Below are 15800 nucleotides of genomic sequence, written 5' to 3'. Positions count from 1 at the left end.
GTGTGCGGGACCGTAGCCCAGCTTCATGGAGACGGTTGCGAATGGTCCTCGCCGATACCATAGGAGCAACAGTGTCCCTAATTTGCTGGGAAGTGGCGATGCGGTCCCCTACGGCACTGCGTAGGATCCTACGGTCTTGGCGTGCATCCGTGCGTCGCTGCGGTCCTGTCCCAGGTCGACGGGCACGTGCACCTTCCGCCGACCACTGGCGACAACATCGATGTACTGTGGAGACCTCACGCCCCACGTGTTGAGCAATTCGGCGGTACGTCCACCCGGCCTCCCGCATGCCCACTATACGCCCTCGCTCAAAGTCCGTCAACTGCACATACGGTTCACGTCCACGCTGTCGCGGCATGCTACCAGTGTTAAAGACTGCGATGGAGCTCCGTATGCCACGGCAAACTGGCTGACACTGACGGCGGCGGTGTACAAATGCTGCGCAGCTAGCGCCATTCGACGGCCAACACCGCGGTTCCTGGTGTGTCCGCTGTGCCGTGCGTGTGATCATTGCTTGTACAGCCCTCTCGCAGTGTCCGGAGCAAGTATGGTGGGTCTGACACACCGGTGTCAATGTGTTCTTTTTTCCATTTCCAGGAGTGTATATATATATATACTCCTGGTATTTGAAATAAGAACACCGTGAATTCATTGTCCCAGGAAGGGGAAACTTTATTGACACATTCCTGGGGTCAGATACATCACACTGACAGAACCACAGGCACATAGACACAGGCAACAGAGCATGCACAATGTCGGCACTAGTACAGTGTATATCCATCTTTCGCAGCAATGCAGGCTGCTATTCTCCCATGGAGACGATCGTAGAGATGCTGGATGTAGTCCTGTGGAACGGCTTGCCATGCCATTTCCACCTGGCGCCTCAGTTGGACCAGCGTTCGTGCTGGACGTGCAGACCGCGTGAGACTACGCTTCATCCAGCCCCAAACATGCTCAATGGGGGACAGTTCCGGAGATCTTGCTGGACAGAGTAGTTGACTTATACCTTGGCCCTGTGTGCCTCGATCGTATGCAGTCCTGATTGTGGCGCTCACCTGCACGGCGCCAAACACGCATACGACCATCATTGACACCAAGGCAGAAGCGACTCTCATCGCTGAAGACGACACGTCTCCATTCGTCCCTCCATTCATGCCTGTCGCGACACCAATGGAGGCGGGCTGCACGATGCTGGGGCGTGAGCGGAAGAAGGCCTAACGGTGTGCGGGACCGTAGCCCAGCTTCATGGAGACGGTTGCGAATGTTCTTCGCCGATACCCCAGGAGCAACAGTGTCCCGAATTTGCTGGGAAGTGGCGGTGCGGTCCCCTACGGCACTGCGTAGGATCCTATGGTCTTGGCGTGCATCCGTGCGTCGCTCCGGTCCGGTCCCAGGTCGACGGGCACGTGCACCTTCCGCCGACCACTGGGGACAATATCGATGTACTGTGGAGACCTCACGCCCCACTTGTTGAGCAATTCGGCGGTACGTCCACCCGGCCTCCCGCATGCCCACTATACGCCCTCGCTCAAAGTCCGTAAACTGCACATACGGTCCACGTCCACGCTGTCGCGACATGCTACCAGTGTTAAAGACTGCGATGGAGCTCCGTATGCCACGGCAAACTGGCTGACACTGACGGCGGCGGTGCACAAATGCTGCGCAGCTAGCGCCATTCGACGGCCAACACCGCGGTTCCTGGTGTGTCCGCTGTTCCGTGCGTGTGATCATTGCTTGTACAGCCCTCTCGCAGTGTCCGGAGCAAGTATGGTGGGTCTGACACACCGGTGTCAATGTGTTCTTTTTTCCATTACCAGGAGTATATATATATATATATATATATATATATATATATATATATATATATATATATATATATATCGTACCAAGAGTGACGTGTTTGTGATAACTCTTCACTGTGCCATTGCCTTGAAACGACATACTGTAATATCACGCAAGTTACTAGGTTAATGTATATGTTCGTAGCGTTTTTGCTCTGCATGTTGGTACCCCGGTTGGCCTGGGTTTATTCATCGATTGTCATTTTTTATTTGTAGGTCACAATTGCTATTGGAGTTCACATATTATCGTTTTGTCGTTTGAAGATAGTGAGTGGAGTTGTGGACGCTAGACAATGGAGTGCCAAGTGGAGAAATCGGAACATTTCCGACTTATTCTTCTGTTTCAGTTCAGTAGAGAGGTGACAGCAGCACAGGCAGCCAGAGTCATTTTCGCCGTCAATGGGGATAAAGCCACTGGACAGGATACGCAAGAAAATGTTTTTCTCGTTTTAAGGAGGATAGTTTTCACATTAGTGACTCTCCACGTCCAGGAAGACTTTCAGGGTATGAGAAAGATCGTTTAAACGCATTAATTCACAATGATCCACGACAGTGTACCAGAGAACTGGCAAATGTGATTAACTGCGATAAATCCACCATCGTGCGACATTTTCATGCAATGGAGACGGTTCAGAAATCGCGTGTATGGATACTGCACGCTCTTAGGCTAAATCACTAGAATCAACGGCTGGCAATATGTGCATCTCTGCTTGCTCATCATCAATTGGCTCTTGATCAACACAGAACATTCCTATCCTGTATCGTTACTAGTGATGAGAAATGGCGTCTTTATGGTAACATAAGGAAAAGAGAAGAATGGTTGAGGCCAAACAGAGACCTGCACACATCCACAAAAGATACTAGGAATTGCTTCCCCGAGGTGTAACATCACTGCTAACATTTATTGTCAAAAACTGAGACGTCTTGCAGATGCAATCCCAGAACAATGACCAAGAAAGCTGTGTGGTGTTATGCTACTTCACGATAACACCCACCCTCATTCTGCTACACTGAAAAAAAATTGTAGACCCACCTTATTCGCCTGATCTTGCGCCCTCAGATTTTCACCTTTTCCGCTCTCTATCGAACAACCTTCAAGGGACTTCCTTTCCGGATTAAAATGCGTTCCGAACATGGCTGGACGTGTTGTTCGCCTTAGACCCACAACAATTACACTACTGGCCTACAACGCGCTGACATGAGGAAAGTGTCCAACCGATTTCTTATACACAAACAACAGCTGACCGGCGTTGCCTGGTGAAATACTGTTGTGGTGCCTCGTGTAAGGAGGAGAAATGCGTACCATCACGTATCCGACTTTGATAAAGGTCGGATTGTAGCCTATTGCGATTGCTTTGTATCGTATAGCGACATTGCTGCTCGCGTTGGTCGAGATCCAATGACTGTTGGCAGAATATGGAATCGGTGGGTTGAGGAGGGTAATACGGAACGCCGTGCTCGATCCCAACGGCCTCGTATCACTAGCAGTCGAGATGACAGGCATCTTATCCGCATGGCTGTAACGGATCGTGCAGACCGTCTCGATCTCTGAGTCTACACATGGGGACGTTTACAAAACAACAACCATCTACACGAACAGTTCGATGACGTTTGCAGCAGGATGGACTATATCAGCTCGGAGACCATGCTGCGGTTACCCTTGACGCTGCAACACAGACAGGAGCGCCTGCGATCGTGTATTCAACGACGAACCTGGGTGCACGAATGGCAAAACGTCATTTTTTCGGATGAATCCAGGTTCTGTTTACAGCATCACGATGATCGCATCCGTGTTTGGTGACATCGCGGTGAATGCACATTGGAAGCGTGTATTCGTCATCGCCATACTGACGTATCACCCGGTGTGATTATGGGGTGCCACTGGTTACAGGTCTCGGTCACCTCTTGTTCGCATTGACGGCTCTTTGAGCAGTGGACGTTGCATTTGAGATGTGTTACGACCTGTGGTTCTACCCTTCATTAGATCCCTGCGAAACCCTACATTTCAGCAGGATAATGCAGCACCGCATGTTGCAGGTCCTGTACGGGCCTTTCTGGATATGGAAAATGTTCGACTGCTGCCCTGGCCAGCACATTCTCCAGATCTCTTACCAATTGAAAATGTCTAGTCAATCGTGGCCGAGCAACTGGCTCATCACAATACGCCAGTCACTACTCTTGATGAACTGTGGTATCGTGTTGAAGCTTCATGGGCAACTGTACCTGTACACGCCAAGCAAGTTCTGACTCAATGCTCAGGCGTATGAAGGCCGTTATTACGGCCAGAGGTGGTTGTTCTGGGTACTGATTGCTCAGGATCTATGCACCCAAAGTGCATGAAAATGTAATCACATGTTAGTTCTAGTATAACATATTTGTCCAATGAATATCCTTATTGATTTGCATTTCTTATTGGTGTAGCAGTTTTAATAGCCAGTAGTGTAGAAATGTTATTCGACCAGGAACATTAGCAGTACGATTAGCCGCAAACATAATTGGACATTTCATGATTTCTACAGTCACGGAATCGAAAAGTTACCCTATAGTTGGCAGACTGTCGTAAATAGTCCAGGAGAATTATTGGTGACTGAAGTCTGTGTTATGTGAATCTGCATGCGAATATAAAAAGAAACGCAATACCCGTAAGATTGCAAACTTTTAAAGAGGCTCGAAATTTAGCGCGAACTTCAATGCAGTGGCAAGACGGAATCAATACAGCTAATGTTACTGTTCACAGCACTGCTAAGGCAGAATTACTAAACACGGTTTTCCGAAATTCCTTTACCAAAGAAGACAAAATAAGTACTCCAGAACTTGAAACAAGAAAAGCTACCAATACGAGCAACTTAGAGGTTGGTATACTCCGTGTAGCGAAGCAGCTTAAAACATTTCAGAAAGGCAAAGCTTCCGGTCCAGATTGTGTACCAGTCACGTTCCTTTAAGAATATGCTGATACAATGGCTCCGTACTTAAAATCACATACAACCTCCCGCTCGACGAAAGATCCATACCTAAAAGCTGGAAAGCTGCACAAGTCACATCAGTACCAAGAAAAAAATAGAGTAATCCTCTGGATTACAGACACGTGTCACTAACGTCAATTTTCTGTAGGATTTTGGAACACACACTGTGCTCGAACATTATGAGTCACCTTGAGGAAAACGATTTATTGACAAATGGCCAACACGGATCCAGAAAATATCGTTCCTGTGAAACACAACTATCTCTTAACTCTCACGAAGTAATGAGTGCTATTGACAGGGGATGCCAAATTGATTCCATACTTTTAGATTTCCAGAAGGATTTTGACACCGTTCCTCACGAGCAATTTCTAATTAAAATGCGTATCTATGGGGTATCGTCTTAGTTATGTGTCTGGGTTCGTGATTTCCTGCCAGAAAGGTCACAGTTTGTAGTAACTGGCGCGAAGTCGCCGAGTAAAACGGAAGTAATATCAGGCGTTCCCCAAGGAAGTGTTATAGGCCTTCTGCGGTTCCTGATGTACATAAACGATTTGGGTGACAATCTGAGCAGTCCTCTTGGATTGTTTGGAGATGGTGCAGTCATTTACCTTCTTATGAAGTCATCAGATCATCAAAACGAATTGAGAAATGATTTAGATATGATGCCTGTTGTTGTTGTGGTCTTCAGTCGAAAGACTGGTTTGATGTAGTTCTCCATGCTATCCTATCGTGTGCAGGCAAGCCATTTTATCTCCAAGTAACTGATGCAACCTACATACTACTGAATCTGCTTACTGTAGTCATGTCTAGTTCTCCCTCTAATATTTTTACCCCTCACACCTCACTCCATTAATGAGTCACAGAATGTGTCCTAGAAACCGATCCCTTCTTCTAGTCACGGTGTGCCACATGTTTCTTTTCTCCCCAGTTCCATTCAGTACCTCCTCATTAGTTACGTGACCTATACATCTAATATTCAGCATACTTCTCAGCAATACATTTCAAAAGCTTCTATTCTCTTCTTGTCTAAACTGTTTATATGGCGACAGTCCATACAAATATTTCCAGAATGGACTTGCTGGCGTTTTCCTAGTCATTTCCAGTCTACATTTTATATCCTCTCTGCTTCAACCATCATCAGTTATTTTGCAGCTCAAATAGCACAACTCGTCTGCAAGCTGACCTCTGTGGCCAAGCGGTTCTAGGCGCTTCAGTCTGGAACCGCGCGACCGCTACGGTAGCAGGTTCGAATCCTGCCTAGGGCATGGATGTGTGTCATGTCCTTGGGTTAGTTAGGTTTAAGTAGTTTTAATGTTATAGGGGACTGATGAGCTCAGATGTTAGGTCCTACAGTGCTCAGAGCAATTTTTTTTCGTCTGCAACTTTAAGTGTCTCATCGCCTAAACTAATTCCCTCAGATCATCTAATATAATTCGACTACATTCTATTGTTCTCGTTTTGCTTTTGTTGATGTTCATCTTATATTCTCCTTTCAAGACAATGTACATGCCGCTGAACTGCTCGTCCAAGACTTTTACTGTCTTTTCTCCACAGAGAGTGAAAATATTTTATTTGTGCCCACTTACATTGGAAAAAAGATGATCGTAATAGAATAAGAGAAATCAGAGATCAGAGCTTCATTTTCCTTTATTGGATTTCGATCCCCCCCCCCCCCCCCTCCCCAGAGGGGGAGGGCAGGTTGGCAGCAGCACAATACGCCACTGCAGCCTAGAGAAAAGCTAAAAATTAGAATTAGGAGATAGAACAATAAAAGCAGGCGACTAAACGGTGACTGTTAAAAACTGAAACAAGGCGAAAAAGTTGCGAAGAAAATACAAAAACAAAAGATCGCTGATACTGATTAAAACACATAGTAAATAGACAGTCACAATTAAAAAACACGTCGACAGTCTGGTTTCTGTTCGCAACAGTTAAAAACACACCTAGCGACAGTATGGTGGCTCGTTGTAACATTGATAGGGGACCCACAACACTGAACATGGCGGCAGATGGGGATGGGGGGGGGGGATGACCCCAAGTGATGACGGGGGAAAAGGGAGGAGGAGAGAGAAAGAAAAAGGGGGGAGGCGATGGAGGGAGAGGACATAGAAAAGAGTGGTGCTTGGCGGACGTGAGAAGGAGTGGGGAAGGTAGTGGAGGAGAAAGCAAAAGGACTTGGGGGAGAGAAGAAGGGAGTCAGAGAGAGGGTAGGCAGGGAAAAAACAAAAAAAAGTGTGGTAGAGGAGGGCGGAGAGGGAGCCTTGGAAAAGGACAGAGGAAGGGAGGGGAAGGTGAGGATCAGAGTTGAAAGGAGAGATAAATGGAGGGAGAGAGGGATCCATCCAGGAGAGGAAGTAGATGGAAGCAACCTTAGGAGAAGGGTAGTGGGGACGTAACAGTGAAAGTGTGGCAGATGCCTCTGAGCACTATGGGACATAACATCTATGGTCATCAGTCCTCTAGAACTTAGAACTACTTAAACCTAACTAACCTACGGACAACACCAAGCCATCACGAGGCAGAGAAAATCCGTGACCCCACCAGGAATCGAACCAGGGAACCCAGGCGTGGGAAGCGAGAACGCTACCGCACGACCATGAGCTGAGTGTGGCAGAGGGCAGGGGTTGAGAGGAGAAGAGAAATCGGGGGATGAGGGGGTTCAAGTTGGCAGGAGGTGCAGAGGATGTGGATATGTTCTAGGAAAAGGAGCAGATGGGGGAAAGGAATCAGGTCATATAGGATCCGCGAGGGGGATGGGAGGCATGTACCAAAGGCAAGGTGGACTGCATGGCTTTCGAGGATGTGTAGGGACACATAGAATTCGGGGGGGGGGGCGATATCCAAGTGGAACTGGCACAACAGAGGATGGGATGGATTAAGGATTTGTAGGTCTGGAGGAGGGCAGAGGGGTTCAACCCACATGACTGGCCAGAGAGGAGTTAAGGAGTTGGAGGCGTTTGTGGGCTTTGGATTGGATGGAGCGGAGATGACGGATCCAGGTGAGGTGATGGTCCATGGTGAGGCCAAGGTAGGCAAGGGTGGGGGAGAGGCAGGCAGAACGGCCACAGATGGTCAGAGAAATATGACCTACGATGATTGCCTGGGTCTTGGAAGGATTGGCAAATAGGAGCCACTAGTTACACTGTGTGGCAAAAAGGTCAAGGTGATTCTGGAGAAGGCGGTGGGACTGTTGAAGGGGAGAAGCGAGGTCAAGGAAGACGGTGTCATCGGCATACTGCAGGAGGTGTACTAGAGAGGGATGGTTGGAGTATATCTGCCATGTACAGGAAGTAGAGGAGAGGGGAGAGGACAGAGCCCTGGGGCACACCCATGGAGGGGTGCAGCAATCGAAGTTATGGATGGTAATGTAGGAGGGGCGGTGGGGTAGGAAGGAGGCAATCAGATGGACGTAGTTGATAGGAAGGGCATAGGTCTGGAGTTCAAACAAGAGACCGGGATTCCATACACAGTCGTGGGACTTTTCGAGGTCAAGAGAGACAAAAATGGTGGAGAAACAGGAGTTAAGCTGGAGGGAGTGAAGTGAGGCGTAGGAGCTGGTCATCGGCAGAGTAGGATGGTCGAAAGCTACATTGGGTGAGAAATCAGAGCTTGCACGGATTTAAATGTTCGTTTTTCCCCCACGCTGTTTGAGAGTGAACCGTAGAAAGTAGCTTAAAGGTGATTGGATGAACCCTCTGGCAGGCACTTAATTGTGAATTTCAGAGTAGGCATGTAGATGCAGATGTGAACGTAGAACTTACGCACGAACATAGTATAATGTGGGAACAACGAAATACGACGCAATCCAATATGGCGTCTCCAAAGTAACGAGTGGAGGACGTCACGTGACCCGACGGGTGTAGCTTGCGCATTTTACCACTAACGCGGTCGGTGCGCTTGCAGAGCGGTGCGACTTACGGTCGATGTCGACGTATCCGAGCGTGGCGGGCACGCCGGCCTTGCGGCGCGGCACGGTGAGGAAGAGGCGGTCGCGCCAGACGGCCAGCCCCAGGGGCAGGTTGTTGCGCGGCTGGTAGTCTGCGCCCGCGGGCGGCCCGCCGGCCGGCCACGTCCAGTTGATCTGCCGCCACGAGAAGGCCTCGCGCAGCGCGTGCGGTCCCGCAGCGCCCCGCGCCTGCGGCGTCACCGTCGCCAGCAGCACCGCCGCCGACGTCAGCAGCGTCGCCGCCGTCGTCAGCAGCGCCGACGTCGTCATGGCGCGCCGCGTCTGCCGGCACAGTAGTTCCCGCTCTATAAGCAGCAGGTTTCGCTGCTCGCTCGCACCGGGAAACAGAAACAGAGGCGGCTCCGCAGCCAATTCTATTACACGACGCGGCCCGCCGCGGGTGCAACGGAACCCATGAGGACGGCTGGAAAGAAATGTGTCAGGCTTCATAATACCTATTTATATGTGTCGTGTATTATGCATTTCTTGTACGTGGATGTGAATCTACACATGAACTTTCCTAATCCTCCTCACACCTTTCCGTAAAGCGTGGCCAAATCTTTGTTGGGAAGTAGTTCTGTAGTATAGTAGTGCCAACCTTACTCCTGGGTAGGGGATCACAGAGACGGCACAGGCAGGTAAAAGTCAAACACATTCCAGTGTCACTAGACTTGGGGTGGTTGGTCACAGCTAAGTGGTTCGACCACCCCCTCCGCCGGGTCCCAGGAAGACCTCGGGGTGCCCGCCATATTCTTGGAGTGTTACAGGAGACGGATAAGTGAGCAGACGTGCCCTCAGCACGTCTGTCTCAATGTTCACGCATGGAAGAGAGGTATTTCAATATTTGTACTAATTTTTTAATTTCCAGCTTCGGATTGTGTAAGGTAATGAATGTGCTCGTTTAAGTCCGGAAATTTGACCCCTGTGTTAAAGTATCTGGTCCCCAGTTTGCCCGTTATCCTCCTCACATAGTGAATGTCCTATGTAAAATATTAGGAGACTTTGGTGGTATACATTTGGGCAACGGAATTCCGTCTTACCCGTAGAAATGTGCGTGCAGATTTGTATATAATATACCCGAGCTATAAGTTGTAAAATTGTAATATCTGTAAACTGAAACAGTTGCTGCTATCGCTGTAAAGTCGAGTGATAATGTTTAAAATAAATAGGAAATCAACTGTCATCCATCTTTAACATACCTTAAAAATCACAAAGAAGTCAAGTTAAAGGAATTTATTTAAAATAAAAGCTAAGGAATGCAGGGACCCACACATCAGCGTGTGAGCCCTCCAGGCCCTTGCCTAGTACCGTACAGAAAGGACACGCTCTCTAGGTAGCGCTCTCAAGCTCCTCTCCCCAGTTATCCGTTGCGCAATTTTGATTCAGTGCTTGACGACATCAACTTTCATCTGGCGTCCCTAGGCAAGGAGGTAAGACGGTAAACTTTCAGAGTCGCGCGCTCACTCTGCTCCAGTCGCGGTGGACACTTTGGAAAGCGCAGCCTTCTTCGATAAGTCTGCCCGATGGCAGTCTTCATCGTGTTCTGAGCACGATGACGTCGACGGGTGGAGGCCCAGAATGGCGGGGTAGGAGTAGGGGTTGGAGGTCGCCAGACGCGATGATGCTGATGTCAGAACTCCTAGAACTGTTCTTAGTGGCTGGAATACTGCACTACATGCAGAATTGCTCGATACCAGTGACTGACAGCGTGATGACAAGCGAGGGCATTCGCAGCAGGGAGTGGGTGCCTGGGGAGCGAGGGACCGGTGCACAAGTGGCGGGGTTGGCCTTGTTGATAAAGTGCTGGTGCTGATGTCAGGATTCCGGGAATATCCGTGGTGCACGTGGCTAGATGCGACGAGGGCAGAAAATTGCTGATATTGACGTCAGCCAAATATAAAAATCACAAATACTTGAGCACTGGAATGAATGATCTCTAGATCGGGGCCAAGGGTATTTCGTATGCTCAGTAACCCACGACTCTAATGTAGCATTACAACCCGCTTCAAAATCGACAGTGCCTCTCGCAATAGTGTGGGGTGTGACAGTTAAGGTGTCAGGCACGAGTCCGTGACATGGGTGCCACGAAACTTACTGGAGGCTTGCTCTACAAAACATCTACATCTACATACATACTCCGCAATCCACCACACGGTGCGAGGCGGAGGGTACCTCGTACCACAACTAGCATCTTCTCTCCCTCTTCCACTCCTAAACAGGAAAAATGACTGCCTATATGCCTCTCTACGAGCCCTAATATCTCTTATCTTATCTTTGTGGTCTTTCCGCGAAATATAAGTTGGCGGCAGCGAAATTGTACTGCAGTCAGCCTCAAATGCTGGTTCTCTAAATTTCCTCAGTAGCTATTCACGAAAAGAACGCCTCCTTTCCTCCAGGGACTCCCACCCGAGTCCCTGAAGCATTTCCGTGACACTCGCGTGATGATCAAACCTACCAGTAACAAAACTAGCAGCCCGCTCTGAATTACTTCTATGTCCTCCCTCAATCGGACCGGATAGGGATCACAAACGCTCGAGCAGTACTCAAGAATAGGTCGTATTAGTGTTTTATAAGCGGTCTCCTTCACAGATGAACCACATCTTCCCAAAATTCTACCAATGAACCGAAGACGACTATCCGGCTTCCCCACAACTGCCATTACATACTTGTCCCACTTCATATCGCTCTGCAATGTTACGCCCAAATATTTAATGGACGTGACTGTGTCAAGCGCTACACTACTAATGGAGTATTCAAACATTACGAGATTCTTTTCCCTATTCATCTGCATTAATTTACATTTATCTATATTTAGAGTTAGCTGCCGTTCTTTACACCGATCACAAATCCTGTCCAAGTCATCTTGTGTCCTCCAACAGTCGCTCAACGACGACACCTTCCCGTACACCACAGCATCATCAGCAAACAGCCGCACATTGCTATCCACCCTATCCAAAAGATCATTTATGTAGATAGAAAACAACAGCGGACATACCACACTTCCGTGGGGCACTCCAGATGATACCCTCACCTCCGATGAACACTCACCATCGAGGACAAAGTACTGGGTTCGATTACTTAAGAAGTCTTTTAGCCAAGTCAAGGGATATGGCATCCGTCTGATACCCTTCATCCATGGTTCGCAAGATATCGTGTGAAAAAGGGCGAGTTGCGTTTCGCAGGAGCGATGGTTTCTAAAGCCGTGCTGATGCATGGACAGCAACTTCTCTGTCTCAAGGAAATTCATTATATTCGAACTGAGAATATGTTCGAGAATCCTGCAACAAACCGATGTCAAGGATATTGGTCTTATACTAAAATGTAGACTTTCACGGCCGGAAATATCACGTCCATTATAATTATCCTGGCTGTTATGCCGTGGTCGGTTGATGAATTCTGTGTCAATTCCCAACGTTTCGTCTCCGACTTCGGGAGACATCTACTGACTGTAGCGAGCCAGTGGGTGTGTTGGATCTTCCATCGAACTACGGACCCCCTTGAAGATGTCTCCCGCAGTCGGAGACGAAACGTTGGGAATTGGCACAGAATTCATCAACCGACTACGGCATAACAGCCCGGTTAATTATAATGGACAGGATATTAGTCTGTAATTTTGAGGATCCGTACTTCTACCCTTCTTATATACAAGCGTCACCTGCGCTTTTTTCCAGTCGCTCGGGACTTTACGTCGACCTTTGCGTTGCTAAAAATGGCTAAAAACCTTCAATTGTGTAATTTCCACATTCGTTTGTTCTGCTGGCGTTGTAACCATCAGCCGCACTGTGTCAGTTACGGAGTCAACAGACGTGGACTTGTTCCATATCGACTCACGGTCCGTCACACAATTTTAATCTGCCAGGTCTGAAATCCCGGCCCAACGAGTTCGAAAGTCCGCTAGAACGCGTGGACCTGGACCACAGCCTCTAGGCGGCGCCCCTAATGTTCTGCGAGCGCTGCACTCACGGCCTCAGCGCTGGTCACAGCCCACACAAGACGCTCCAGCATACCGGCGCCTGTGGCCACGCTACAAGGCTAGCAACTCAGGGTCCCGGACCTCCGCTGCGCTTCGACTGGGCTCTCATATCATTCCTTGCACCAGGTGTAGAAGTATGAAACCGAAATTTGGTTGCAATAATTATATGTCTGTTGTTTGAAACTGATAAACAATATTTTATTCAAAATAATCTCCATTGCTAAATATACATTTGTCCCACCTCTTCGGCAAGCCATGAATGCCACGCAAAAAAAGTTTTTCTTTTTAAGCGAACCAGTCAGCGTGTCGTTTTCGTGACTTTTCATACGAACTGAAGCGTTGGCGTTCTTCAACGACAGTGTGTTCCAGTGACGCAAACAGGCTGATAATCGAACGGAGCCAAACCTGGAGAATAAGCCGCTTGGCCTAATATTTCCCGACTGAACGCCTCCATCGTTTACCTTACGCGTTTTGCTGTGTGGTGGGGCGTTATCGTAGATCAATATGACTTTGTATTGCCTTTTTTTCCATATTCCGGTCGTTTTTCGCTTAATGCTCGATTTAAATCGATCATTTGCTGTTGGTAGCGAGCACTGTTAACGGCTTCTCCAGGTTTTAGCAGCTCATAACTGACGACACCTTTCTGATCCCACCAAGCATAGAGCATTGTCTTCTTTTCAAAGCGGTTTGGTCTTGCAGTGGATGTCGATGATTTACGACTCTTAGGGTTCCCGCATCCAGTTTTCATCACCTGTCGCTATTCGATGGAGAAACGACATTCTTTTGTATCTGGCGAGTAGCATTTCACAAGTGGTCTTTCTATTTGCTTACAGCCTTTCATTCAGTTCATGCGGAACCAATTTTCCCACTTTCTGCACCTTTTCCATAGATTGCAACCAAAGAGAAACGGCTCCTGCGTCACATTCAAGTATTCCGCGAGTTCCTGTTGAGTTTGGGCATCCAATAAGGCCTGTAATTCGTTGTCTTCGAACTTTTTCAGTGGTTTTTCGCGCACGTCAAAATCATCACTTTTGAATTGTTTGAACTACTTGAAACACTGCGTTTAGTCAAGAGCATGTTCACTTTGACAAGTATCCGATGCCATTCTGCAGCAATTTTTCTTCAAATGAGGACAGAAAAAGAACGCTGTCCGCAAATCGTAGTTCGTCGGCACAAAACTCGACATGTTTACGGGTTGGAAACAGGTACCGATGTTTGCTACTTGTTTTACTGTGTGCTGACCTTCGTTGTGAGCCGTTACAAGAAGCAGATGGCGCTGCTGACGCGGTCTTACGGGTCCTACAAGACGGCCAGCACCATCTACAGGGAAATTCCGGTTTCATACTTCTGCACTTGGTTTGCAGCGTTCCTCGATTCCAAATGTCGCTACGTCCGGACTCTCGACTTTGGTTTGCAATCCGGACTTGTCACTCTGTCCTGTTGTCGTTCGTCCATCGCTGTCGTTGTCTTTCGTATTTTTCCGCGTCTCACCACCAACGCTCTGGGCAGGTCGTCCAGGGTCTCCTGGTCGGATCCGATTCCAGTAACTATAACAGGAATTTTCGAATCAGCGCGCAATCAGCTGTGGAGAGCTAATTCATGCTAGTTTCAGGGAACTGTCCATAAGGAGTTCGTTGCATCTGGTCAGTCACAGGAAATTTCTACTGCGATGATTTGAAGAGACTGAGGGAATATGATACACACAAACGGCCTATCAAATTGAACAACAAAGATTGGTGCCTGAACCTTGATAGTGGACCTGAACGCACCATGCTCATTGTGATGGAATTCCTGAAAAAAAAAACAACAAAAAAAAACAACTGCAAGTGTCCCCCACGCACCTTTCTGATCTAGCTAAAAAAAACGTCATATTCACGAAAGTTGAAGTTGAAAGGGTGGCGTTTCGACTCCCTAGAAGAGAATCAAGCGAAATCGCAATTAATTCTGAACACGATTCAGTCAACAGAATTCTAGCACTGCTGACAACAGGGGGAAAATCGCTGGAAGCATTCCATACACCAGGATACTCGGAAGGACACGTGTAAATTAAAATTTACGGTAAGGTTCATGATTTCTACGATGTTATTCATGGAAATTTTCGCTAGCACCACCTTACGTAACAGTTCTTATCACATTCATGACATCTGCACTCTTGATTTCCAATGTGCGTCGACCAGATGGGACATCTGACAGCTAAAGTTCTACTAACCTGGCAGAAAGTGTTGTCATTTCTAAAATATTACAGGATTGTGGATTCAAGTAAACAGAAAACAATGTATGAAGGGGAGCCTTGATTGAGCACAGCGGTCTACGGCTAAAGGGAATGTAAATTAGAGGAAGAGGCCTCCTGATGAAATGCTTTTCGCAAAAATGCAAACAGTATGCTGCAATCTAGTAAATAACTGAACTGTCCAGGGCTATGAAACTCTGGGGATTACGATGAAACACATTTCTCGCACAGAGGCCGAAATTCTGGAATAGTATCATGAGGAAGGCGACTGAGATTGGGTTGCCAGAAAACATCACTCGAGATGCGCGGTATACAGTTAGCCATGTTTGGGATTCTGTCTCAGGCCAGGGGTGCCTTGAGGGGTGGGGGAGTGGCCACGTACGAATTAAAAAAAAAAAAAAAAAAAAAAAAAAGGCATTCCATTCGAGACCATAGACGTAGACGTATCACAGCACTGCACTGTACAGATATTTGAATGTTGTGCAGGGACAGTTGAAGTTAGTGAAACTGTACTTCTAATTGTTGTTGTTTATTGGTCCCGTATCTCTGACTTCAGAGCATTTCTGCTTAAGATAGAGAGGGTTCTTGATTCACTTTATAGGCATTACCAGAAATTAGTTATGTGTGGTGACTTCAATATTAATTTTGTATATGATGGTGCAAGAAAAAGGATGTTGGTAGATCTCCTAAATTCATATGATCTGATGCAGACTGCGCGTTTTCCAATTAGTCTGCAGGGGAACAGTAGCACAGCCATAGACAATATTTTTATTCAGTCTTCATTACTAGATGTGCATTCTATCAGTAAAAGGGTGAAAGGTCTTTCAGACCATGATGCACAAATTTT

At 47.7% G+C, this 15800-nt stretch overlaps 1 protein-coding gene across 2 annotated transcripts in view; it reads right to left on the bottom strand.

Annotated features, from left to right (window-relative positions):
• The window catches only part of LOC126285325 (L-dopachrome tautomerase yellow-f2-like), a 497699-nt gene that overhangs the window by 61287 nt on the left and 420612 nt on the right, over positions 1-15800 (bottom strand). For both annotated transcript variants that reach the window (XM_049984630.1, XM_049984629.1), the window contains exon 2: positions 8723-9032. In XM_049984630.1, coding sequence (XP_049840587.1) covers positions 8723-9032 — 310 coding nt within the window. The remainder of the gene's footprint in view (positions 1-8722; positions 9033-15800) is intronic.

This window comes from Schistocerca gregaria, chromosome 8 (genome assembly GCF_023897955.1).
Source record: "Schistocerca gregaria isolate iqSchGreg1 chromosome 8, iqSchGreg1.2, whole genome shotgun sequence".
In the NCBI taxonomy this organism is placed as follows: Eukaryota; Metazoa; Arthropoda; class Insecta; order Orthoptera; family Acrididae; genus Schistocerca; species Schistocerca gregaria.
Note: the sequence above shows the minus strand (reverse complement) of the source record. Positions and strands in the feature narration are given on the sequence as shown.